This window comes from Oryza glaberrima, chromosome 3 (genome assembly GCF_000147395.1).
Source record: "Oryza glaberrima chromosome 3, OglaRS2, whole genome shotgun sequence".
Lineage (NCBI taxonomy): Eukaryota > Viridiplantae > Streptophyta > Magnoliopsida > Poales > Poaceae > Oryza > Oryza glaberrima.
The window spans coordinates 12875883-12902603 of record NC_068328.1 but is presented as its reverse complement, the minus strand read 5'-3'; the positions used below and the strand labels follow the sequence as shown (position 1 = coordinate 12902603).

General features: G+C 45.1%; 5 protein-coding genes across 7 annotated transcripts; 3 read left to right on the top strand and 2 right to left on the bottom strand.

Annotated features, from left to right (window-relative positions):
- Window positions 1-837: 837 nt before the first annotated feature.
- LOC127765443 (sanguinarine reductase) lies at window positions 838-3684 on the top strand. The gene is made up of 9 exons (XM_052290350.1): window positions 838-1265; window positions 1520-1632; window positions 1714-1767; window positions 1876-1960; window positions 2387-2492; window positions 2826-2912; window positions 2987-3084; window positions 3164-3273; window positions 3437-3684. The coding sequence occupies exons 1-9, from the start codon at window positions 977-979 to the stop codon at window positions 3494-3496; spliced, it is 1002 nt and encodes a 333-aa protein (XP_052146310.1). The 5' UTR covers window positions 838-976; the 3' UTR covers window positions 3497-3684.
- A 787-nt stretch (window positions 3685-4471) lies between these two features.
- On the top strand, window positions 4472-6826 carry LOC127767546 (probable diphthine methyl ester synthase). The gene is made up of 7 exons (XM_052292917.1): window positions 4472-4700; window positions 4810-4934; window positions 5033-5262; window positions 5758-5797; window positions 6017-6108; window positions 6332-6538; window positions 6678-6826. Exons 1-6 carry the CDS (start codon window positions 4551-4553, stop codon window positions 6517-6519), a joined length of 825 nt encoding a protein of 274 aa, XP_052148877.1. The 5' UTR covers window positions 4472-4550; the 3' UTR covers window positions 6520-6538; window positions 6678-6826.
- On the bottom strand, window positions 6678-10827 carry LOC127767545 (protein IQ-DOMAIN 3-like). Of its 3 annotated transcripts, none has more exons than XM_052292916.1 (6): window positions 10483-10827; window positions 9614-9774; window positions 9173-9496; window positions 8709-8972; window positions 8031-8156; window positions 6678-7905 (listed from the first exon to the last, which is right to left on the bottom strand). In XM_052292916.1, exons 2-6 carry the CDS (start codon window positions 9695-9697, stop codon window positions 7204-7206), a joined length of 1500 nt encoding a protein of 499 aa, XP_052148876.1. In that variant the 5' UTR covers window positions 9698-9774; window positions 10483-10827; the 3' UTR covers window positions 6678-7203. The 3 variants fall into 3 exon arrangements, with proteins under 3 accessions (XP_052148876.1, XP_052148874.1, XP_052148873.1); XM_052292914.1 differs by having other exon boundaries at window positions 8031-8162; window positions 9173-9493; XM_052292913.1 differs by having other exon boundaries at window positions 8031-8162; window positions 10483-10826.
- An 8036-nt stretch (window positions 10828-18863) lies between these two features.
- Window positions 18864-25002, top strand: LOC127765862 (beta-adaptin-like protein C). The gene is made up of 15 exons (XM_052290825.1): window positions 18864-19136; window positions 20171-20368; window positions 20492-20605; window positions 20689-20939; window positions 21026-21161; window positions 21543-21722; window positions 21807-21899; window positions 22172-22383; window positions 22511-22574; window positions 22646-22825; window positions 23120-23212; window positions 23302-23693; window positions 23808-23997; window positions 24082-24285; window positions 24421-25002. Exons 1-15 carry the CDS (start codon window positions 19050-19052, stop codon window positions 24715-24717), a joined length of 2691 nt encoding a protein of 896 aa, XP_052146785.1. The 5' UTR covers window positions 18864-19049; the 3' UTR covers window positions 24718-25002.
- A 131-nt stretch (window positions 25003-25133) lies between these two features.
- Window positions 25134-26664, bottom strand: LOC127765864 (uncharacterized). The gene has a single exon (XM_052290827.1). It carries the CDS (start codon window positions 26662-26664, stop codon window positions 25585-25587), a length of 1080 nt encoding a protein of 359 aa, XP_052146787.1. The 3' UTR covers window positions 25134-25584.
- Between the last annotated feature and the right edge of the window lie 57 nt (window positions 26665-26721).

Sequence of the window (26721 nt, the reverse complement as noted above, 5' to 3'; positions counted from 1 at the left end):
CTATGCTGGAGGCCGCTGGATTTGGCAGCTCCCGCTGCCACCTCTGAGCCCACTTCTTGCCACCCTCTGCCATGTCGCCTAGTACCCCACCCTTCTCCACCATGCCGTGCGCTAACCTTCACCTCGCCAGATCCGTGAAAAGGGCTAGATATGGACAGTGCCACTTCCTTCTTCCCGGTTGCCTCGGAGCCCATATTAACGCGACGTTCTCGGGGAGGAAAAGAGTTCGGCATCATCTTCCTTGCAACCACGTGGCTTGCTGACGGGTTGCTCCGGTGGTGGCAAGGGGCAGAGGTGCGGGGGTGGCTGCGTCGCTCGGTTGGTTGTCTCCTATGTCATCCCGAATTATGATCACACGGGTCCTCTACTTAGTGAGCCATATGCCACTTAGAGGGTGGTAAGTGGGCTGCGAGCTAGAGCGTATATTCTGGTCCCGTTCATTTCTCCAAGAGTTGGATGAAGATAAAAATTTTTGTGACACGTTTTTCAAACCGTTAAATGGTACGTTTCGTACGAAAACTTTCTATATGAAAGTTGCTTTAAAATATCATATTAATCTATTTTTAAAGTTTGTAATAATTAAAACTCAATCAATTATACGTTAATACCACGTCATTTTACGTTAATACCATATAGTAGTAGTTTGGCACGAGAAAATTGTTCCCCGATCGTGCTTATTCAAATCTACGGTGAGAGCTAACACTACGTGGAAGAAGAACCGGACGTCGGATGCGGCGTCATCGCAGGATCGGCGGCGACGCCGGGGGCGGCGTGCTGTGGCTGAGCCGCGCCGCAGTTCGCGGACCACACGCCCCCCCACCCCCCGCCTGCCGCCTGGCCCGGCTGCCGCCAAGTGTCCACCGCCGCGTCGTGTCGCGTCGCGTCGCTCGGCCCGCCTCGCCACCAATATCTCCCCCCAACCTCGCCGCGCAACGCGCACCCCCCGCGTCGAACACCCGAGGACCGGGAGCCCGCGATGGCGATGGCGATGGCCTGCCTCAACCCTCTCGCGCTCTCCCCGCGCCAGGCCTACGGCGGTAGAGCGGCCCCGCGGCGCTGCTGCTCGGTGGTGGTGCCCACATCCTCCGCGCGCGCCGCGGCGGGTCGCTGCAGATGGCGGCTCGCGGCGGTGGCGGAGGAGCCGCAGGCCGTGCGGCAGCAGGAGCAGCAGCAGCGGACGGAGGGGTCGGGTGAGGCCGGCGCGGAGGCGGCGGCCGACGCCTCGTCCAAGCTAGTTCTCGTCGTCGGCGGGACCGGCGGCGTAGGTAAGGAGACCCACATCTCTAGCCCTTCTCTCCATAGCTTCAGTGTCACACCTTCTCTCCATTGGAGTGTCACTACTGTGTGAGTATTTTTTTTTTCACAAAATATTTCGTAGCATTTTACTATGCCATTATCTGATTATGTCAAGCTCATCATGCTGGTAATTCTTTTAGTTAAGCGTACATTTGCTCTGCATTTTAAGTGATAAATATATGTTCTGCAGTTGTCTAGATATTGATTGAGCAGATCCTTGCAGGGCAGTTGGTGGTGGCATCTTTACTGAGCAGGAACATCAAGACAAGGTTGTTGCTAAGAGATCCTGCAAAGGCAGTGACCCTATTCGGCGAGCAAGATGAGAGCGTATTTCAGGTGATCTTACATCCAGAGAGCTTGAACATTCTATTTCCTTCTGTGTAAATTTTGCTCATGTAAATTGTTACTTCATGGAAGGCTTACAAGGCGGACACGAGAAATGCTGCAGAATTGGATCCAGAAATATTTGAGGTTCATTTTCTTGTGTTTTATTGTTTTGAAGCTGAAATGGTAGAGCGTTATGGGCTTTCTATTTATGCATGATTGAATAAATCAAAATATAGGGATCTCTTTTCATAGGGAGTTACGCATGTCATCTGCACTACTGGAACTACAGCATTCCCTTCAAAGCGCTGGGATGGGGATAACACTCCTGAACGTGTTGGTACGTACTGAGTAAAGTTCTTCAGTTCTTGTTGAAACCATCTATTTGTTTGTTCTACGTACGTAAATGGAACAGTGATGGTTGATCTTGGGGGATGGATGATCCTTGGGTAAAGTCTTTCAATCCCCTATGGACAAACTAAGAATTCAACTGTGGCAGTCGCGGAGTGCTAATAAGCTGCTTATGATATTTCCAGATCTTGGCATTCCCATTGACAGTTTAATATGTACCTTTTGTTGATCATGATCATGCACACTACAGTTAAATTCATTCCCTGTGCATTGATGTTAATGATATTTCTTATAAGTTATAACTGATATAACCTGGTCTATCTTTGTCACGCATAATGAGCTAGCAACATCAGCTATGTGCCTATGTCTTGTTGTGTTTTTTTTTTCCTGAACACACACCATTTTCCCTTTCTAGATTGGGATGGCACCCGTAATCTGGTGAGCGCCATGCCACGGACAATCAAGAGACTGGTTCTGGTGTCATCCATCGGCGTTACAAAATACAATGAACTACCATGGAGGTATACTGCAGAATTTCAACGAAAAACTTTGGTATCTTACAGTTGAACTTCCTGTCAGTCATACTAGTCTCCAAAGTCTAAAGCTGCATGCATTCCATGAGCTATCCTGAAATTTTACTAGAGTTTAATGAAGAATTTATATCCTCAATATACTTATGAGTTTAATTTAGCAATGGTTTACTGTGAGACAATGTACTTGCTGTATAAGATTTGCATGCTTATGCTTCCAAAACCCATCTTAATCTTGAATTTAGTTCATTAAGTCTAGTGTCTGCTTCCTCAACTTCTATTGCGTCACAATTTTAACCTTCACTCATGCTATGCATTTTTCAGTATCATGAATCTGTTTGGTGTGCTTAAGTACAAGAAGATGGCAGAGGACTTTGTCCAGAACTCAGGCATACCTTTCACCATCATAAGGTATTGTGCACATAAATCCTTTTCATGGCTCACAACGGATACATTTTTATGACCCAATACTAGCTGCATTGCAGGCCTGGGAGATTAACCGATGGACCCTACACTTCTTATGACCTTAACACACTTCTTCAAGCTACTGCTGGAGAAAGACGGGCAGTTGTCATGGGCGAAGGTAACTTATACTAGTTGTTATTAATGGACTTCTGTTAAGCTATCTTATTCTTGCAACTCTTCATCACTACCCCTATTAGGTGACAAGCTTGTGGGAGAAGCAAGCAGACTGGTGGTGGCAGAAGCCTGTATCCAAGCTTTGGATATTGAATTCACAGAAGGACAAATATACGAGATCAACTCGGTGAAGGTATTTATGCCTGGTGTTTGATATTTCCTCGTGCGTGTGTGTGTGTGTGTTCTTTTTGAAAAATGGCCTTTGGTTACGTTGAAAACTAAATATACAAAAGCTGTCTAGTTACGTTCAAACTAAATTATTTATCTTTTGACTGAAGTGTCAATTATCACTTCAGGGCGAAGGACCTGGGAGCGACCCAGAGAAATGGAAGGAGCTGTTCAGAGCTGTTCAATGAAATTAATGGCATTAGCTCACCCTCATCGTGATGTATTTTGTTCATGTATAGTGTACTTTAGTGGAATTCCATTGAGGTAGTTTAGTCCATTGTAGTTAACTAGTAGTGTACAATTCATATCATCATGTAATGAGATTTTAGCAATTCTAATCCCAAGACCGCATTGGTGGTAATTAGATATGGTACTACCACTGTCCCAAAAGGATTTCATTTCTAGCCATGCATTTGGGCAAGTATTAGGTGTATATTGGGCAGGTATTAGGTGCATAGTCAAAAGTAAAATCTTTTACGGGCAAAGGTAGGTAGTAAAATGAAGTAATAACTTTTTGGCTATGTATCGGATATATTCTTTTCCAGACATATAGCTAAAAGTTGCAGATGGAGAGAGGTGTAATTGGCATTCACTTCTAAAGGGTCAAGCAAATACTCCCTCCATCCCATAAAAATAGCTATGATTTAGATTCGTTTTTTTATGGGACGGATGGAGTACATCATTTTGTTCTTAGAGTTGTATTTTTTTTCAATTTTTGGGTAACTTTTGGGCGGTTCTAACGGGAGGATTTATGGGGAAAAAAACTGAACTAAATATTATAAAGCTAACAAGTAGGCATAGGTTAAAAGAAAAGTTATCTTAGCGATCCTAATGTTGAAAAATAATTTTCTTATAGAAATTATACTTTTTAATGTAAAACTATTACAACGTTAGATTTTTATTCCTTTCATTCTAACATGTTAATTTCTAAGCCTTAATTAACATCTAAAGCTGGAGGTTCCACGAAGATGGACCAGTTTGGCACAACTTCAAGTCTAGCTCCACTTTTTCGTAACCAAATATTCTTATAAAATAAACTAGAGAAATTAAATTGGGCTTTGCGAAATTCAGAGTAAATTTTTAAAGTAAAATCCTTAAAAAACATGCCCTCACCAATACGGTCTACGGGAGAGGGAAGAGACAGAAACCCCGAAACCCCCCAAAGTTTCCCACTTCCTCCCACCCGCCCAAACCCATCCTCCGCCGCCAACGCGCCGAGAGCAAAAAAAGAGAAGCACCGGGATGCTGTACATCGTGGGGCTCGGCCTCGGCGACGAGCGCGACATCACCGTGCGGGGGCTCGACGCCGTCCGCCGCTGCGCCAAGGTCTACATGGAGGCCTACACCTCCCTCCTTTCCCTCGGCCTCGACCCCTCCGCGCTCTCCAACCTCGTGCGTTCCCCCCCCCCCCCCCCCCCCCCTCCCCCTCCATGCCCGCCACCTGTTCGACCAAATGCCTGTTCCCGCTCACGCGCCATCGCCCCACTGTTTTCTTGCGCAGGAGAAGATGTATGGGAAGGAGATCACGGTGGCGGACCGCGAGATGGTGGAGGAGCGCGCCGACCAGATGCTCCGCGAGGCCGCCGACGCGGACGTCGCCTTCCTCGTCGTCGGCGACCCCTTCGGGTAATGGTTTGCTCTCTGAGAGCCTTCTGGGTACTGTAAACCTTTGCTCTTGTGCGACAGCTTTTCGGTTTATGTCCTGTTTGAATGACAAATTGCAGCGCAACTACACACACTGATCTGGTGGTTCGCGCCAAGAACATGGGGGTGGAAGTGAAGGTGATCCACAATGCGTCCGTCATGAATGCAGTTGGAGTTTGCGGATTGCAACTTTACCGCTACGGGGAGACCATCTCTATACCTTTCTTCACGGAGACATGGAGGCCGGACAGTTTCTATGAGAAGATTCAGAACAATCGACGGCTTGGACTGCACACACTTTGCTTACTAGGTTTGTCATGCTTGCTTGATCATTTATTTCAGTGTAGTCAAAGCTCGGCATTCTTAAGGAGAGAGGCAATTGAACTTGAATGGCTGCTAGTGGCTGACTTCTTTTACGGTTAACACTTCCTTACAAATTACAATCATGGTTATGGATCTTGGTTCTTATATTGGCAAATACAATTGATATTCAAAATGTAATAACCAAAGTAAACTTTTAATTTATATGACAGACCCTGGATTGACAGGTAACCACTATTTCCTGTAATTTATTGATATCAACAGCTGATCCTGAACTGTCAAATGAACTTGTCAGGTGTAATTTTGTACATGCAACACTTCATACGTCTAGCCTAAATTTATTGACGCTTGATAATCTTTATGGTTTAGTACTTTCTTTTCAAGATTAATCTTGTGCTACTTTCACTTTTTCCCTGTTACTGCAAGCGGGCTTGCTTGACTGTTCCTTATTAAAGATAAACTGTGGTTTGATTATCCAATGCAGATATTCGTGTTAAGGAACCAACGCTTGAGTCTTTATGCAGGTAAATTGCATGATTTCCTGTGTCAGTAGTGTGCAGTGCAGAACTACAATTTCTTCTTAGAATTAGCTATGTGCTAGAGATGCTTCATTGCTATGTTCTTTCTTCAAAGAATTGATCAATATTCTGTGCGGCACAAGCAGATTCATCTGTTGAATTTTTATGTTGCCATTTAGGATATATCTATCTTTTGCCATTATATTTTATTTTTATTTCTTTCAGGGGAAAGAAAGTGTATGAACCACCAAGGTTCATGTCTGTAAACACCGCAATAAGTCAGCTTTTGGAGGTGGAGGAACTGCGTGGGGGATCTGGTATTCTCATGGAATCTCTGAATTAATTTCCCAAGTTAAAATGCTCTTGAAAAACAGCTGTTAGTCTGCCTATCTAAGTTTAATGTACCAATCTAAAAAGGGATTTCATTATGCCCTGCAGGGTAACTATAGCTAGATTTTTGGACGTTGCTTACACGTTCTACTTTTCATAGGCCAGTAGGTTTTACTTCTAGATTAGCACTTAAAAATCACTTGTTTCCAGCATATGGCGCAGATTCACTATGCATAGGTGTTGCTCGCCTTGGAAGTGATGATCAGAAGATCGTCGCTGGACCTATGAAGAAACTACTAGATGTCGATTTCGGCCCACCCCTTCACTGCCTTATCATAGTGGGAGAGACGCATCCTGTGGAAGAAGAGATGATAGAATTCCACATGATCAAGTCATGATGAATGAAAGTGCTTTTATGTGAGTTTCACTCCTTTCTTGCAATGAAAAAAAAAAGCAATACTTGTATGCTTTCATTCGTTACAAAGCAATTTCTACACCTTATATCCTGTGGCTAATGTTGAGTCAATACTCATTTGCCTCCACAATTTTGAATCAGGGCCTTGTAGCTGGATACATGATCCCAGGCTTATAGCTCCCTTGAAACGATACTTCAATGCTTCCGCCCGCCGTGAAAGGTCCACCAGTAGTAGTTTACTGCTCCAATTGTTGCTCATTTTTAAGTTAAACTGGGATCAGCTGTTGTTCTTTTTTTGGCCTGATACCGAATACTCTCAAACCAGTATTGAACCTTGTGTGAGCTCATATTTGAATGTGTTCGTGCATAAATCACCTTGAGATCAATGTTACTCATCAAGAAACGGTTACCGGAACATTAGCTACAATTGTGGAGTATAAACTCGTATGAATGAATTGTGGTAACCCGTAGTACGATTTCGTGTCGTCCGATCTTCTGTGCCGTGTTTCAGATCCATCTTTTGTTGTCTCACAGCTCAGTCTGAGTCTGGGAAGCCTTCCAGAGTTCCAGTTGAAGAGGATGAACAGTCACAAAAAAAAAGCAGGATTTTTTTTTTTTTTGCTTTATCGTTCGTTGCAAATTACATGCTTGATGATGCTAATTCTCTTCACCGGATAGGGGTGTACTGCTCCATCTGCAGCTGGTGCAGCGCGGCCTCGGAGCCAAAGCTGTGGCGTCCCGGCGACCTCCGGGACCGGGACCTCGTCGGCGTCATGGGCCCCTTCACCCGCGGCGACCGCTGCGCCGCCGCCGGCCGGCTGGACCTCGCGAAGACGATGTCGCTGGCGATGGAGGGGATCGGCGACATGGAGGGGATCGGCGACAGGAGGCGGTCGGCGAACGGGAAGCACTGCTCCGAGTAGGCGTCCGCCGCGCCGCCGCCGGAGCGCTCCTTGGGCGTGCTCATGGACCGGAACTTGGCCTTGGCCGACGCCGTCGACGCCATGTACCCCGGGAACGCCGCCGCGCCGCCGCCGTCGTCGTCCCTCGCCGGCGTGCGCCTCCCGGCGCGGGTGAATGACCGCCTCGCCGAGTACCCGAGCTGCCTGTCGGCGTCGTCGTCGTCGTCGCCGACGCAGGCGAGCCTGTCGGCCCTGGACCTGGACCGGGACCGGAGCACCGGCGGCGGCGGCGGGCGTTCGTCGTCGTTCACGGCGGCGGCGTCCCTGCTTGGAGATTGGTGCGCGACGGGGATGTCCTTATCGAACGGCGGCTGCGACCCGACCCACTCCTCCAGCCAGCTCCACCGCTGGTTCAGCGTCTCCATCTCCTCCCGGCTCATCGGCTGCCTCCTGACCCCGACCTTCTCCTGCGCCAAAAATTAACAGCTCTCGATCAGTCACCGACGAGTGGGCCCAGACAGCCGGATCGCGGGGGCCCCGCGCTGTCAGTGGCTGGGGGGCGTGACGTCATGGGGGAGGTGAGGTGACGTACGCTCTGGTGGAGCGAGGCGTACTGGAGCGCGCGGACGCGCTTGAGGGCGGCCTCCTCCCTGCTCCGGCTCATGGCGCTCATCTCCTCCTTCGACAGTGTGCTGCTGTCCCACCCCTTGCTCAGCTGCTGCTCCTGCACAACAACAACCACCACCAATCGCCCTTCAGATTCTTCAGTAAAATGAAATCCATTCACTGGCTCGCCCACCGAAATATGCCAAGCTCTCTCTCTCTCTCTCTCTCTCTCTCTCTCTCTCTCTCTCTCTCTCTCTCTCTCTTTTCCCTCTTCTTTTTACTGTTACTATGAGCATTGGCACTTGCAGGCATGGATCGATGGACAGACAAGTATAGGAAAAGAAGAGCCAGATTACAGCAGAAACAGCAGCTGATGGTGCAAAGCAAAATGTTGTGAGTAGTACGACTACTACAGTGCTACACTGGACAGTGCTACATTGGGCGCAAGAACAGAAGCAACGAAAGAATCGGGGCACATGCATGTGCATGTGTCCTGGCGATGGCCGCGCACGACACCGACGTGACGCGGCCGGGTCGCCGTCTGCCGTGCCGCCACCCCGCACCACATGCCGCGCATGTGCCCAGCAAATCATTCGCACGTTCCTACTACCTAGCTATAGCAGCTAGCTGGTGAGAGTGTTCTTTTACTACTAGTGTTACTTACGTGGACGGCGGCGGCGGCGGCGTAGTACAGCTCCCGGCCTCGCCGGAGCAGCGCGTCCATGCCGTCGGGCGCCGGCGAATTAGCGGCGTTGTGGTCGCCGCCGCCGGCGGCGGCGGATGAGGCCCTGGCGCGCTGCCGCGCCTGGATCTTCATGAGCGACTCGAGGCCGCGCAGCGTCGCCGCCGTCTGCCGCCGCACCGCCTGCCCCCGGATCAGCGCCTGCAGCCGCACCAACCCCTTCAACGCTCGCAACGCCCTCCTCGCCTGTAAAAAAACAAAAAGAAAAAGAAAAAAAAAGGATTAAAGCAACAGAAAATGTATTGATACGAAGACATTTTTGGTGAGCGACATCAAATTCACTGAAAATTGGACGAATTATCAAATCGCTACGAAATCCATTGAAAATGGGGGCTATAAATTTTGAAGGTTTGAAGCAAAAAATTTTAGTTGTTTGTTTTACTTACGAGGTATCCACGGTAGACGGATTGGATCATAAGGGCGGCGTGTTCGTGGCCGTACGGCGTCGGCGTCGTCGTCGTCGCCGGCGCCGGAGCCAATGCGGCCGTCTTCCCGGTGAGGCGGACCACCTCGGCGGCGGCGTGCGCGGCGGCGACGGCGGCCTCTGCGGCCGCCGCGGTGGCGAGCGCGACCGCCATCGCGTGCTTGCTCTGCTCGTCCTCCGCCTGCCTGATCTGCTCCTCCTCCACCACCGGCGCCGGCCCCGGCAGCGCGAACGAGTGCTGCGTCTTGAGCTTGCCCGCGAACATCCACCTCTTGCTCTTCACCTTCTGATCAATAAATCAATCAACAACACCACCTCCTCGTCAGCTCAACTCATCAATCAATCAAACGAATTCTCGCAAAAATTTCGGCAAAATTTGTGGCAAGAATGAATCGGTGCAAACCTTGTCCGGCTTGGGCTTCTGCTTCGGCTCGGAGACGAAGAGCCTCTTGATGCGCTCGAGCCATCCCCTCCTCTTCCTCTCCATGTCGCAGCTAAGCTTCGTGCAAGCTTAGCTACTAACTAGCCTTACTACACCTCGTCAGTGTCTGAACCGAGCAAAATCTGAAGCAAGGAACGCATCGTCATTACCAGAAATGCAGATGAAATAGTAGAAATGAAAAACAAGAATTGGGAGTAGTAGCTGGCATGTCTCAATCGTCAGATCCAAGGAAATGTTGACTAAAGCTTCGGCAGGACGAGGGCACTTTGCTGCCAGCACAAGCTACTGTTCGTCAGTGGTGACGGTCACAGTGTCCGAGCAAAACGAAGAAATCAAGAAGCGGAAAAAATAAAATTCAGAGCAGGACTGCTGCTGCATTGGATTCGGTTGATGATTTCCCGTTGCATTTGTCAGTAATCTGAAGTTTTAACAGTTTTTAATCACGCAGTGGGAGCCATTTAGAGGCTAAAGCCAAGTGAGTGATTAGCTGGGTGCTTTCTTGTGTCACCTGCTAAAATTCCAAATAGTAGTACAAATCAAGCGAAAAACACCAACCGGAATGCCTAGTTTTGATGCGACAAACCGCAGCTATAAGCTGTAATGTTCAGAGTGTGACGAGTTTCTATCTGAATCATCTCATGGCAACTGAACAAAGAACCAACCATAACACTACTAGACAGCTACATGCGTCGCATCTGAATTTACTCTGAAATGACTGCACCAACGAAAGAAGGAAGAAGACTGAAGAGGAAAGTGAAAACAATATCGAATGAATCAACCACGAGACCCAAAAGATGAACTGAAAATCAAGTGATCCAAGATGAGAGTACCTTGCAGAGTAATGGTAGGGAGGCTAGCTCTGAGTGATCCAAGAACTCTCTCACTTTCAGCAGCTGCTTGTGGAGGAGGTGGTGATGACACAGACAGGAGGCTCATGTAAGGCAGATCATGCTCTGCCTGCCATATGAGGGAGGAAGAACCAATTTCCAGTGGAAAGCCAGCAGGTCATGCCTCACCATCTCAGAGAGAACCCCACATGATGAAACATGAATCAAGAGCGCTCTCTCTCTCTCTCTCAATTTATACGGAGTACAAGATGTACATTTGCAAAGAGACCTTCAGATTTGGCAAGGTGTGAAACGCCCTGCTTCCTCTGCCATGTCTGATTACCTCAAGACCCCTCTCAACTTAAGTACTCCTACTTAACATGTGAGCTTGCCGCTAAACTGAGTTGTTGACAGTGAGAAAAGATAATACTCCCTCCGTCCCATAATATATGTGATGTTGAAGGAAATAGTACTAGAAAACGTCACATCACTCTAAAATCTCTTAGATTATGAGACAGGGGAGTACTATCAAAGTACATGTGTGATGTGTGTATTCCTTTTACATTGTATACACAAAGAAACCAAAAATTAGGTGATATTTTACAGAAACCAAGGGCTAAAAGATGCACTTTTTTTTTCAGCCCGTTGATGCAGCCTGCAGCGTGTGGTACATTGGTACTAGAAAACAACAAACGGAACGGGATGGTGGCCACTTGAGAAGTAAACAAAAAACGAAATTAAAAGGGGGATCAGGCAAGGCAGGCTGGTCCGCAGCAGCCGCAGCAACGCATGAATGAAAGTCGTTTTTGTGGGCGCACTGCACTGCCGCCACAGCTGAGCGCTGTCTGAATGAAGAATTGAAGATCCGATCAAAGACCCCCAAAAGCCGAAAAACAACACTTGCTTAAGGACACCCATCAGCAGTGGACCTCCCAACCACATGTCTCTCTGCTTAAGCTTAACACTAGTGCCTGTGACTGAGAGAGAGAGAGAGATTTGGAGGAAGTGACATCTCTCCAGTCCAAACATCCTTTAAAAAGAAATTGTGATCGTGTTAGAGATTAAACATAAAATCTTAGAGTTGAAACCACACGCCCTTTGTTATTGCACTACCAAGTGCATCTTGTGACTGTGATCAAACACATAACAGGGAATGTCACTGAAAACATTATCACATTTGATCAGTCTTCAGAAAAAAAAGGTTTAAAAATAAGAGGAAATTCCTACATTTTAAAAGAGCCCATCGAAATTATATATTTATTATAAATTATAGTCACCATTGTGTTTCACAGGGATTCGATGGTTTACCGCTCCTAAAGGATGATATGGCCCACATGTTATTGACTTAAAGGATCATACATAATATTGTCATGTGGTGGTGATGGTAGCAATGTAAAGGGTGGGCTGGGTGGCAAACCATCAAATATGCCTTTTATTCGTCCGTGTATTTAATCGTGATGTCGATTTACGATCGGATGGTCGCGATGTTGGATCATCGCAAAAAGGTGTTGGCTAAGTGGGTGATTATTACTCTTTATCCACAAAAGAGGAGAGGATGGCCTCCTGGACGGCCAGGAATCTGTGATGAACCCTAAAGGGGGGCACTTTGCTCAATTGATGGCAAGAAATAGTACCATTTGACCTGTTTTCCACAGGACAAAGGTTGGACCTTCAGATCCAATCCACCATTGGTTGCATCTTGCATTGCATGGAAAGAAAGGCAAGGCAATAATGCCAGCAACCATGTGGGCAGGCCATGCTCCTCCACTGATGAGAGGAGAGGAGAAGAAGAGGAGACCATTAGACCATTGCCAGCCTTTCATGCACACAAAGCCTAGCTATCTGAACAATTATTAAAGCCATCTTAACATTCAGAAAAGGAAAAATGCTACTGCTACTACTACCTCTCACTCTCAGAGATGCCATGCTAGTGATGCTGCCACAATCAATTCAATTAACCTTCCATAAGCTCAACTGTAGATCTTGGATTATGCAGAGCAAGAGGAAGTAAAGTAAACAGTGGAATTGCATAATGTGGACAGTGTTAGGTGAATATATGTTATGTCCTGCTTTGATCTTGCATTGCGGCAGCTCTGTGTAGTGTACTGCTAGTAGGCCATTTAGGGGTGGTCATCTGAGCTTACCCTTTTTGCACTTTTGTCAAGGCTAAGCTGTAACAACTGTTGCACTCATCACTCAGATGGTAACCTACTGATAACAATACATAACTGCCACTTAATGTAATGCCAGATCATTGGTAAGTATAGGAGTAAATACTAATTACTGTTGGGTGGCCAGATGAACCATCAGCTTCTTCAGAAAGCAAAGACAGGCTTTACTCACTTATCCCTTTCACTACTGCAGTAGAATTCAATCAGATCAGTAATACTTCAGTCTTCAGTCACTGTGCCCTGCACATGTTTAAGACCTCCATCTGCATGATATAGATCGCATATCTCATCTCACACAAACATCCCCAGGAACATGTTGCAGTGTTTTTTTTTTTCTGCAGAGATGAGTTGTTTGCATGTGTACAGGAGTCGAAGGGACCAAGACTTTTGGCAGGCTCCCTGCCAAAGATTCTGCATATGCATATGCATTGCCAGCAAAAATGTGAAATTCAGCCACGGCATGGAATCAATCGAAGTGGATAGAATAGAAATCGGTCTGGTTTTTTAAGTTGGATTGGCTCCAAGATCCAATGGAAAACTTGGGTTGACTTGGGAGCTAATTAAGCTGGAAGAAGTGTTTTTACTAATGGTTAAGCCTGTATTGAGATCTTAACCAGCCACAGTTTTTTTACTGTCTGCGTCTGCATACCCTGCAAGCAAGCATGAGTAATAATACTACTACCCTGCTAGGGCTAGTGATCTTAGTACTAAAATGTTGAGGTAATTACACAGCCTATGACTCATAGGCCTGTGTATTACTGATTGTTAATACCATGCTTATATATTATCCTCCTCATTGTGCACTTTCTGTTACAGCCTGCTTGGACAGACTCCCAAGGATTGCATGTACCTTCACAATGATTGTCTGAATAATGTAATTAGGGAGCTACTACTATACATAGGCAGTTTAGCTGCAGCTCACTCGATGTGAGAGTTAATCTCTTGGTTAAGACCGACCTAGGGTTCAAATTCCTCGGCAGACTGCATGGATCTTTAGAAACAAACTTGATTAATTTACTTGAGCAAATATCCGGATCTTGTCTTCTCATTGTGCCCTTGATCTATCACATCGTTTGGCATATGTTAGCTTATCAGCGACAAAAATAATTTATGGATAGAACTTCTATAATGTGTTCTTAACGGTTTAAGAGTTCATGTTGAAAATAAAGCACGTTGAGAAAACCTCCAAATCAGCTTCAAAATTAAATTTTAACAGTGGCTTGTAAGCGGAATGATAGGGAACCATAGGCCCTGTTTGGATCCTCCGTACTATTAAATAGACCTCCAGAATCTTGCTATTTAGAAGTATTAAACGTATATTACTGACAAAACCTATTCCATAACCCCTGAGCTATTTTGTGAGACGAATCTAACGAGGTATATTAATCCATGATTTGTTATATTGATGCTACAGTAAACATCCGCCAACCGTGGATTACTATACCTCGTTAGATTCGTCTCGTAAAATAGCCTAGGAGTTATGGAATAGGTTTTGTCATCAGTAATCTACGTTTAATACTCCTAAATAACAAGATTTCGGAGGGCTATTTAATAGCCTGGAGGATTGTTGTGGCTCAGTAATTACTGATACTACATGCTTCTTCCGTAAAAAAAAAAGAAAATAGAAACAACTTATGTGAATAAATCTAGACAAGTATTTGTTTAGATTCATCTCTATAAGCTAATTTTTTAATGGATATCTTTGAGAACAAATTAAACCAAGATTATTACTAGTACGTCAGTCTGCGATGGAATATAGTCAGAAGTGGGTGCCACAAATTTCCTTTGGCGTCTCAACAAAAAGACCATATCCCTGTACACTACTACTACGTTGCTTTTGCCTTCAATTTTTCTTTTCGGTGGCAGCAGGAGCTACTAACTGCTTACTTCAACTGATAATTCACCCAGATGGAGTACTAAAACGGCGTTAGTACAATCAGGATCTGGAGAGGAGAGAGAGAAATAGAGACAAAGAGTCAAATAGTACGTCCGTTTGAGCCATCGTGTCCCTCGTTGGCTGTCAGAATTGAAGGCCTGAAGCTTAAGATTGGACACGACTTTAATTGTGCAGGTTAATTCGGTTGATCAGTTTGGCACACAGGCCTGAGCATGACAGATACAGCTAGTACTGGATCTCCAAGGCATTAATCATATTATTTGAAAAAAAAGCAACACGTGTATTCCTTAATTACTGAATGATTGGATTCAGAACCACAAGACAGCAAAGGGAATGTATAGGTAAAAACACTTCCTGCGGTATGATGTCGAGGAATCAGGATCCTCTGCATTTGACATTAGGAGAAATAAAGACCATCCAATCAAGACAAGAGGAATCAGATTATATGCTATAGTAAATCTACTATAGTGCACTGATTTATTGTGCTCCTCACTTGAACAATACACCTCCGTATTACTGCAGAGGATCCGAATCCGATGTCAAGGGCACGCAGACAATGATCATAAAAGTTAGAGGAGGCGCATACTAGTCTGGTACGAGGATTGGAAAAGAGGTGAAGGGAGCGAAGACAAGTTTCCTCAGAGAGGTAGCCAACACGAGCAGGTGGCAAGATGGCATTGGCACCGTGGGAGCCACAAGGTTAGAGTTGGAGGATGTTTGGTAGGATTGGAGGCTGGGTGAGGGACAACATAAAAAAGAAGGGCGAGGAAAAAGAGAGAAGAGGTAGGTTTAGGGAGGGTATTGTATGAATCTTAAAGCTATGTATCCTCTCCTATCTGGTCCGTCGAAAATTTGGTTGTTTTATAAGTGTCTAAACAGTAGATAGTCCCTTTAATGTAGGATGCAAAGAGACGAGTAAGCTTTACTGGATTTATGTAGGTGAATCATATTTGATGCAGAGGAGCAAAGCCAATAACATAACACTGGTGTCGCTGATGAAAGCCACAAGAATTCAGGAAAAGAAAAAGGCTGAATTTTGGATGCGGTGAGAGCCTGAGAAGGCCACTCACGTCGATCAATCGATTGATGGCAATGCATGATCTGCAGCGGCGTGGCCGTTATGTTCCCCAACCACAGGGTATGCACAGGGAAATGACACATGGCTGCCTACCTCTGCCTCACTCGTTTCTCTGTAGGACACTCATGACCGGATGAGTCTTCTGACATAAAGTCAGAGGGACATTGTCACTGACATACGGGATCCGCAAAGGTTGGGCCCATACGTCAATGACCCGTGTCCCTCTGACTTTATGTCAGAGGAGCACGATCCCTCGTGAACATATGCGTGGATCGGATTGACATCAAATGCAGTTGATATTGTAACCGCACAATAGCAACTGCACATAATCTTGACCATTTGTTTTTTAATTCAACGGCTCTAGATGACTGTTTAAGTACCAAATATACATCTCTGCTACAATATTTCGCTACAGTAATCACTGTGTATCCTTTCCATTCTAGATCACATGATACACATAACTGCTTAATTTGCATTTAATAACAACTGCACAGGATCATGATCGGACTAGATCAGTTGCAATCACGCAGTAGCACTGTTCGATTTCAGGGCCCGGGGCTTCAGTTCTTCTGAATCCCTGAAATCTGGCACACTGGCATGTTTGCTGTTAATAAGTCTGTGCACGGCACTGCACGGCCAGCTGGTTGGTTGGCTGGTTAGGTCGGTGCCATGCAACTATGCGAGAGAGTAGACGCCTGCACAGGTAAACGATAGGGCAGCTCTACAGTATTTGTTACAGTAACACATGTAGTGTGTGTACGCTCACTGTTCAGACCATTTGGCCCTAATACACGCCCGACCGAGCTATATACAGTGAGCGAGCAGCAGTGGAGCAACCTGCCAGTAGTGCCAGGTGCAAGCCATGAACAGATCAGCAACAAAAAAAAAAGGAAAATGTTTATAAGATGGCTTCAAACCTCCGGCTATAGGTACTGCTAATCTGTTATCTCCCACTATAGTTATTTGCTATCATATACAATTTAACCATTAATCCGTTATAGTTTCATTTAGCCCATTATGAACTGTTTGAGAAGATTAGTCGCTAAATGCCTTAGTCGGCGATTTAGGGGCTGTTTGGTTCATGGGACTAATCCATTAGTCCCTTTTAGTCCCTAAGAATACAAACAGGGGTGACTAAAAAAATACTAAAAGTGCATATGGAGATTAAAATCTATTAGTCTCTCTCTTATTTTTCCTTGGTCCACGTGCCTTTTATCCCTTTTAGTCCTTGAAGGACTAATTTTAGTACACGGACTAAATGATCCAAACAAAACCTTAAAACACTGCTTCCTAATATGTCATTTTTAGTTTTTTTATTCTTTTAGTTGAGAGAGAGCAAAAAGTAGGATAATATTAAGAACAATAAATGGGCCGATCGATGTGTAGGCAGGAGAAGGAAAGCGATGCGCTGGCGCGCTGCGCAGGTAGTGGAGAAAATCAGAGGCGGGCCAACTGTAGCGTTTGGTGGGCTCTTTGAGGCCCAGTTTCGTTTGGCAAGATTGTTTGGGCTAAAAAGAACAACTCATCTCTGAGTTGCCCAAAATTGCTCCTTTAGTTGGGTTGAACTATGAGATTTCAAATTACCATGTATACAACTTTTATACATTGATGATAACGATTCTTTTTTTCCCAAATTTACGGTACAATGAAAATACATTTCTTTTTTATTTATTCATGGTGCATTTGATTTACTACATAATATCTGACAAATAATATTTATGAGATTCAGATCCGCATTGGCTACTAGTACTGCAGAGTTGTTCATCTACAAGAAAGGGTTACGATTTCTTCTTCTTGCTTCAATCTCTTCTGGTCATTCACTTGTTTTAAAACTACACATTAGCTCTATCCTCCTACCTTAGTCGCTCGTGGCCATCTATTCATGTTTATGCCCTAAAACATCGTGCTCCTCGTGCACTCGACCTCTATGGCACGAATGCTGGCTCCTCATCGACTCATGGTTGATAAGAACATCTCTCTTGTCTTTGCTACCTTGCTTATCCTTCTATTATGAACAACTACTAGAGTTAGCAGCTGGGTCCTCAAATTAGTGGGGCCACTTATGTGCTATCACCTTGCGCTTAATGTTGATGTTAGAGAGGTCGCTTGTCTGCCAGAGAGCTCATGCTTTAGTGCTAACGAGAGGAGACTAGTGGTGCCGCTACTCGGCCCGGCGCCTTCACATGGGCCAGATCCTCTGGATGATGGCGGAGGCGACATCCACAAGGCCATGACTGCACTCAATCCGTCTCCTTGGCAACTGGGTTTGGCTAATTTCCTACAAAGACCTTTGAAATAAATGTTAAATCTTATTCTATCATTTGAAATTCCTATGAAATGAATAATCCTATAGAGATTTTGGAGAAAACCTAGCAAGAGCTCTAACCTCTTGAAAAATTAATTTGAGTCTATCTTTCTCACTCGATTCTTGTGTTTTCTCTACGATCCAATCAAATGGCCATTCTTGTGTGTTTGCTTGTGTTTTGCAATTCTATATTTTGCGGTTGAATTCCTATCAGAATCCTGTATTTTTCTATTCATTCATTTCTTTCACTATACAATTCAAAGGGCCCTAAAAGCAGAGAAGAGGGAGGGAGATGCGAAAAGAAAACGGAGAATGGGATCGGTAAAACCGAAGAATAAGAAAGGGGGTGATGAGAACGGGGAGTGGTAACAGAAAAACTATAAAATGGGAGGGAAGGAGAGGGAGTGGGAACGATGTGAGAGATGCGTTATCTATTAGTACCACGCGCCACACATTTTTAGTGCCATTGCCATTTTCATCTTAGAGCAAGTTTAATAATGGAGCTATCTATAAGTTTGTAAGGTTAACTCTATTTCTCTTATCCTCTCTATCTCTTATTTATGTATTTAATGTTTTCATATTGTAATATGTGAATAGCTAGCTATTACATGAGAGCCAACTCTATTAATTTTTTTTCAAATTCTTTATCCTCCACATACGGCCTTGTTATTTCTTTCAACTCCAAACTTTAATTTTCTCATTTTCCGTTAGCACTTTTTCAAATATAAGTTATTTTAAAAAGTCAAATAAATTCATTTTTTTTCTAATTTATAATAGTTACTCCACTTATAATTAATCACGTGGTAATATTTTTCTAGTTTTGCATACGCGAAAAATCTCCTCCCTCAACCTTGCAAGTTGCAACGAACGCTAGCAGCAGCCGATCAGATCTCCACCGTCCGTCGTCGTCGTCCTCGCCCTCTCCCCGATCTCTCAAATCTCCTCTCATACCCCGCAACCCCTTCGTCCTCCTCGCCGACCAAGTGCGACCCCATCGCGCGCGCCTACGCCCACGCCACCCACCGCCGCCGCCGCCGCGCGCGGAGATCGCCGAGCAACCACCGCAAGCCGGAGGGCGCGCGGCCGGCCGGCGAGGCAGGCTAGGCTCGCCGGGGCGAGATGAGCGGGCACGACTCCAAGTACTTCTCCACCACCAAGAAGGGGGAGATCCCCGAGCTCAAGGAGGAGCTCAACTCCCAGTACAAGGTCAACCAACGCACCCTCCTCTCCTCCCCCGTCTCTCCGGTCTCCGTAGCTTTGCTTTCCCCGTGCCTGTGGGGGCTCGGTTCGTTCCGGATCCAGATCTGGGCGGGGCGCGGGGCGTCCAGCCGCAATCGCTTGTAGATCTGCAAGTTTTTAGGTTGGCTTTTCTCGCGGGGTGATTTCGGTGCCGTGGACTGGACGATGAATGAATCCGCGGTCTGCAAGTTAGGCGAGGAATTGGGCCGCTTGTCGTTGCTTGCAGCGGCAGATGAAACTATGAATGGACTGAATTCCCTGATCCATTTCGTAGCTTCTATACTGGAAGGGGTTGATCCGAATGGCTTTGATTGTTTGATCCGAATGGCTTTGATTGTTTAATGCGTAGTCAGATGAACAAGCTGGACCTTCATAAGACAGAAGGACTGCCCCAATGCGCATATGTTTACCTCATACGTCACTAGGGAATATAATTACATGCTTTTAGTTGCCAATACTTGTATTAACACTGAAAACTAGAATGTTGTGGAACTTGCACATCTTGCTGTTGAAACATCTGCATGGGTTTTATCCTTCATTCATATTCTGTGTGTGAATGATTGTGCACAGAACAGTATTAACATTGAAATGCACATTTCACGTGTATGTTTGAAATGCATATTGTTTGCTAAAAAATGAAAGATGAAACGTATCCACTAGACCACTGCTACAAACCCGGGAGATAAATAAGCATATTGTTATTTGGGATAAATCATTTCTGCACGATTGTGCAAATTACGAAAGCACACACTTATGCTTCATTATGATATTAGTGGAGAGAGGAAGTGTGGTATGTAGTCTGTAGCAGGACAAATTGGATCATGCGATCAGTAATTCAGTACATTTACAGTGATACCAAAAAAATATTGTACTTGCATATAGAAACAAAATTATGGCTCTAAAGTTTTCACACCAAGTTCTTGTTTATTTTGACATTCAGAAAGTAAGTTGCCTTTTGCAATTTCCAATATCTGATTTACTGTTGGAAATATGTTCTGCAGGATAAGAGAAAAGATGCTGTCAAGAAAGTTATCGCTGCTATGACTGTTGGAAAAGATGTTTCATCTTTGTTTACCGATGTTGTGAACTGCATGCAGACTGAGAACTTGGAGCTGAAGAAACTAGTATATTTATATCTGATTAACTATGCCAAAAGTCAGCCTGACCTTGCCATACTTGCTGTAAACACATTTGTTAAGGTAATAAACTATAGCCGTACTTGCAACAAACTGTTATGTGGAAAAAAATGCTGATATGGTATGTTAAAACATGACCTTTTCATAGAAACTAATAAGATGATTCATGAAATGAAACTTTTGCAGGATTCACAAGATCCAAATCCACTGATTCGTGCTTTAGCTGTGAGGACAATGGGTTGCATCCGTGTGGACAAAATCACAGAGTATCTGTGTGATCCTCTTCAAAGATGCCTCAAGGTTATTTTTGTTGTTTCTAGAACTTTCCAGTCAAGTTGACCTCTTCCATCTAAATCTATATTTGGCTCTTGAATTGCACACAGGATGATGATCCATATGTACGGAAGACTGCAGCTATTTGTGTTGCTAAGCTTTATGATATAAATGCTGAGCTAGTTGAGGACAGAGGATTCCTAGAGGCCCTTAAAGACTTAATATCTGACAATAATCCTATGGTAGTTGCCAATGCTGTTGCTGCGCTTGCAGAGATTCAGGACAGCAGTACTCGTCCAATCTTTGAAATTACCAGTCATACGCTGTCAAAGCTTCTGACTGCTCTGAATGAATGCACAGAGTACGATGCAACTTTTGATGTATTGAGTTTTGAACCTATCTGGATATTAAAAATTCAGTCCACTTACACATTTGGTGTATTTGCAGATGGGGCCAGGTTTTTATTTTGGATTCTCTGTCAAGGTACAAAGCAGCAGATGCCAGGGAAGCAGAAAATATAGTGGAACGGGTTACACCCCGTCTGCAACATGCAAATTGTGCTGTTGTTCTCTCTGCTGTAAAGGTAAATTATTACCTGATTTGCTTGCACTAGAAAAGACAGTTGTTTTAGACAGGTTGTTGTGCAGTCTGTACATTTTCTATGTGGTAACCATATATCATAATATCATCATAGTATTGAGTATTTGAATACGTACCTGTAAGGCTTTTTTTAGATTATTATTGGTATTGTGAAGTCCTCAGTACATAGGTAGCAGAATGGATTTCTTTTTTTTCTGAGGAGCAAACAAATTAGGAAATTAATGCATGGTGAAATCATCAGCAGCATTTACTGTTTGTTTTTTTTATTTAAATGTGTTCTTTTCCATTCACCGTGATGCTTTTCCATTCTCCTTTTATACCAGATGGAAACTTTTGTTGATGCTATACCTTTTCCTGTGTGTAGATAATCCTTTTACAAATGGAGCTCATTACTAGCACAGATGTTGTCCGTAATCTCTGTAAGAAAATGGCACCCCCTCTTGTTACGCTTTTGTCAGCAGAACCTGAGATTCAGTATGTAGCGTTAAGGAACATTAATCTGATTGTTCAGAAAAGGCCCACAATACTTGCACATGAAATTAAGGTGATATATTTTCTTCCTCATCTGAGCCACTCATTTCCAGTAACACAAATGTGTTACTGACCCAACAGGCTGTTCTTGCAACAGGTCTTCTTTTGCAAGTATAATGACCCAATATATGTTAAGATGGAAAAGTTGGAGATTATGATAAAGCTTGCCTCTGACAGAAACATAGATCAGGTAAAAAAAATCTGCTGTTTTATATTATTATTGTGTCCAGCGCATGTTAGTTGCAGTGAAAGATTTCCTTAACTAAAGGTTTTTCTGCTTTTGTATGGTCTCATGTCTACCAGAAGTGCTTTTGTATTGTTGGAAGAAAGGCTAACAATTATTACATCAGTTTCAAAAATTGGATTAACTTGCCAACCATGTTGAATGTCTTACTCCTTGTGGAGCAGATGGTTTCTTTTCTGTAAATTTTGTTCAAGAAGCTAACAGAGCTCCTTCTGTAGGTTCTATTGGAATTCAAAGAGTATGCCACAGAGGTGGATGTTGACTTTGTCCGCAAAGCTGTTCGTGCTATTGGAAGATGTGCAATTAAGTTGGAGAGAGCCGCTGAAAGGTGTATCAGTGTTTTGCTTGAGCTGATTAAGATAAAGGTTAATTATGTTGTGCAGGAGGCTATAATTGTTATTAAGGACATCTTCAGGCGCTACCCTAATACGTGAGTACTGTGGCATGGCAGATCAATGTTCTATATTATGTAACAAAGGAACTCTTCAAAAAAAAATTATTGTTTTTGCTCAAGAATTGCATCTATAAAGTTAACTATTTTCTTGCCGAAAATGCAGGTATGAGTCGATCATCGCAACACTCTGTGAAAGCCTAGACACCTTAGATGAACCAGAGGCTAAGGTATTATTCTATGAAAACTGTCTAGGTAATCTATTGCATTTTTGTGCACTTACATGTTTATTTTTCTCCAGGCATCAATGATTTGGATTATTGGAGAATATGCTGAAAGAATTGACAATGCTGATGAACTTCTTGAGAGCTTCTTGGAAACGTTCCCAGAAGAACCAGCATTAGTTCAATTACAGTTACTAACGGCAACTGTTAAGTTGTTCCTTAAAAAGCCAACTGAAGGGCCTCAACAGATGATACAGGTTGCAATTCTCAGCTGGTTATTTATATGTTTGTGCACATGGTAATGCTTAGAGGTTGTCGAGCACGAAATGATTTTTGTCTTGGTGTGGATTTGCCTAAAGAATAGTGGTTAGACTCCGGTTGTGTGTTGATGAAAAGGAATAATATAGACACATTTTGAACTGATTGATCAATTTATGCAATGAACAGTTTCTTCTTCCAATAAGCATGATTAGCCTGCCATTAGTTCTTTATTTGTTTATTGTAACAAAGAATCTGTTCACTGTCTAATTTGCAATAACTTTATCATGTAGGCTGTTCTCAATAATGCAACAGTTGAAACAGACAATCCTGATTTGCGCGACCGAGCTTATATATACTGGCGACTTCTTTCTACTGATCCTGAGGTATCATATCATAACCCCGCACCCTTACCCTTATTCAATGCTTGGTTAAATAGCACTCTTACCATTTATATATGTTTGGCATCCTGCAGGCAGCTAAAGATGTAGTTTTGGCAGAGAAACCTGTGATCAGCGATGATTCCAACCAGCTTGATTCTTCTCTCCTAGATGATCTGCTATCCAATATTTCTACCCTTTCATCAGTTTATCACAAGCCTCCAGAAGCATTTGTTAGCCGCGTTAAAACAGCTCCTAGGGCTGATGATGAGGAGTTTGCTGATACAGCTGAAACAGGATATTCAGAGTCACCATCTCAGGGTGTTGATGGGGCATCACCTTCCTCTAGTGCTGGCACTTCTTCTAATGTTCCAGTGAAGCAGCCAGCAGCACCAGCTGCTCCTGCTCCAATGCCAGACCTCCTTGGTGATTTGATGGGTATGGATAATTCCATTGTTCCTGTTGATGAACCAACAGCACCTTCAGGGTTAGTATATTTTTATGGTTTTTGCTAAGGTGTCTCGTGGCATATTCATTTAATCATTTTATGACTAGGACAGGTTTTTGATCATATCATCTTTTATTGTTCTTCCTTTTGCAGACCTCCACTACCTGTTTTGTTGCCATCAACCACTGGCCAAGGACTGCAGATCAGCGCACAACTAGTGCGGCGTGATGGCCAAATATTCTATGATATATCTTTTGATAATGGCACTCAAACTGTGCTAGATGGATTCATGATTCAGTTTAACAAAAATACCTTTGGCCTTGCAGCCGGTGGTGCACTTCAGGTACTAGCTATATTTTATAAGTATATAACATTCTTTTTGAAATTCAATTACATGTACTGAACGCGGTGTTATTCTATGAATAAGGTCTCTCCACTGCAACCTGGGACCTCTGCCAGGACGCTGCTACCTATGGTGGCATTCCAGAATCTCTCTCCTGGAGCACCAAGCTCACTGCTGCAGGTTGCGGTGAAGAATAATCAGCAACCTGTGTGGTACTTCAATGACAAAATCCCTATGCATGCCTTCTTTGGTGAAGATGGCAAAATGGAACGAACAAGTTTTCTTGAGGTAAAAACGTCAACATGTATTATATTGCATTATTCACAACAGTAGTCAATTTAATTAACTCAATGGATTTCTGTTGCTTGAATGGCCCTGGAGTGTGTGTAGAGTTTCTGAACAAATCTCATGATTCTCTTGCAGGCCTGGAAATCTTTACCTGATGATAATGAATTTTCGAAAGAGTTCCCCTCTTCTGTCATCAGCAGCGTAGATGCAACCGTTGAGCACCTTGCAGCATCAAATGTGTTCTTTATTGCCAAGAGGAAAAACTCAAACAAGGATGTTCTTTACATGTCTGCAAAGATTCCGCGTGGAATCCCCTTCCTGATAGAGCTTACTGCTGCGGTCGGTGTTCCTGGCGTGAAGTGTGCGGTCAAAACTCCAAATAAGGAGATGGTGGCTCTCTTCTTCGAAGCCATGGAGTCTCTTCTCAAGTGATACAAAAATGAAGGATCATTGTTCCTTCCCAATTGATCAGTTGATGAGCTATTGTAGGTTTGGATGCGGCGTTGTTTCACAGGAGCTGGTGTGAATTGTATTTGTTGCTCTTTGTATTAGATTACTGTATTTAAACTGCTAGTTTCCTGGTTTCAAAGTTTTTTCACGACGAACACTCGACATGGCCATTTTGTCTGCATAATTTGTATATCTCGGACCTGAACCTCTTTTCATGCCATAGCATATGAAATATAAGTAGCTTGCAAACTCGTAGTTGATGAGGTACAGATATCATTTTTATCAACTACATTGTTGTTTCACTTGTCTACTTTAAGCAATGATATCCTTTTATCTGCTTCCTAAAAGCAGCAGTGTGGTAAATTATCAATGTGCTATGTCCAACCGATTTCCTTTTCTTCTTTATTAAAAAAAAAAGGTTTGAACAAAGTTTTGCATTAATTGGGTCAATTGATTGAGTATGAATTACATTTACACATCGAATCTTTAGCACTAAATAACCTTCCCTTTCTTCATTCTACAAAATATTTGAATTTGTGGTCTTGAAAATGCATTGCAAGCATGGCCAATACTCGTAATGAACAATGTTTGGAAGCGCTTGACAGAGATTTGAATTATTGAACCTGAACAAGGCTCGCATATTTGCTTACAACCAAATGAAATTCCTTCAACCAAGTCAACTATAGTAGATCTGATGAAATCAGAGCTCTCGCAACACAATAGTAGATTGACTCAGCCTACCAAAGACCCAAAAAAATTGGGACATTAACATTCAAAACCAAAACTAGTTGGCGTCGCATCGCTCGCGCCTCATCCCCGGCGGTGGATCGATCGATCGATCGATCGGCGTCAGAATCCCGTGCGCATCCGGCGAACCACGCCGCCGTCTCGCGTCGTGTTCTGGCAGTTCTGCTGCTGCTGCGGCGGCGGCTGGCGCACGGACTGCAGCGCCTGGTCGAGCATCGCGGCGAGCGACTCCGGCGACACGGGCGTGCCGCCGTCGAGCCCCCGCTGGTAGGCCTCGTCGCGCTCCACGTCCTTGCCCTTCAGCGCCATGCGCACCAGGCGGCGGATGTCCCGCGGCGTCAGCTCGAGCTGGTCGTCGAGCTCCGGCCCGTCGGAGCGCGTCGCGAACCCCGACAGCAGCAGCGTGCCGTCGCTCGGCCCGCCCTCCCGCAGCATGGCGCCGCCGTACGGGCGCGCCGCGAACTGCGCGCCCTCGTCGTCATCGTCGTCGCTGAGGAAGGCGTCGTCGCCGTCGCCCCAGTCACCTCTTCCGCCGCACACGTCGCTGAAATCCATGTCGCTGCCGCTCTCGTCGTCCTCGCCGTCACCCTCCTCCCGCGGCGCATCGTGCGCGACGAGCACGACGTGCATGCGGATCTCGAGCCCGGTGAACTCCTCCTCCGCGCGGCCCTCGCACCGCGCCAGGACGCGCGCCGCCGCCCTGGGGACCTCCGTCTCGACCTCCGGGCGCAGCGTCGGGTGCTCGAGGCCGGCCACCAGCTCCCCGAACGCCCGCTCCGCCGCCGCCGCCCGCACAGCGCCAACATCGTCGCCGTCGCCGCCATGCGCCATCGTCAGGTCGCGGAGCGGCACGCGGCAGGAAACGTCCTCCATCGTGTCCACGTCGCCGCCGTCGTCGTCGTCGTCGTCGTCGTCACCGTACGACGAGCGGCAGGCCATCTGGACAAGCAGCCGGAGCGTGACGGCCGGCGCGGCGGATGACGGCGACTGCGGCGAGGCCACGATCTCGGAGAAGAAGACCAGCTTGTGTGGGCCAAGCGCATGAGAATCGTAGACGTTTGCCATGATGGCTCCAGAGCTTTTGATGTGAATTAGAGAGGTGATGATGATGACGACGACGACTCGCATGCCTAATATAGGCGGAGGCGGGTGGGGGAAGGTTTGAGGCAGCGGTAATCGCATCGGAGTCGGATTAGGATTTCGAATTAACTCCGTCCCGAGTCCGACTTGGAGACCGAC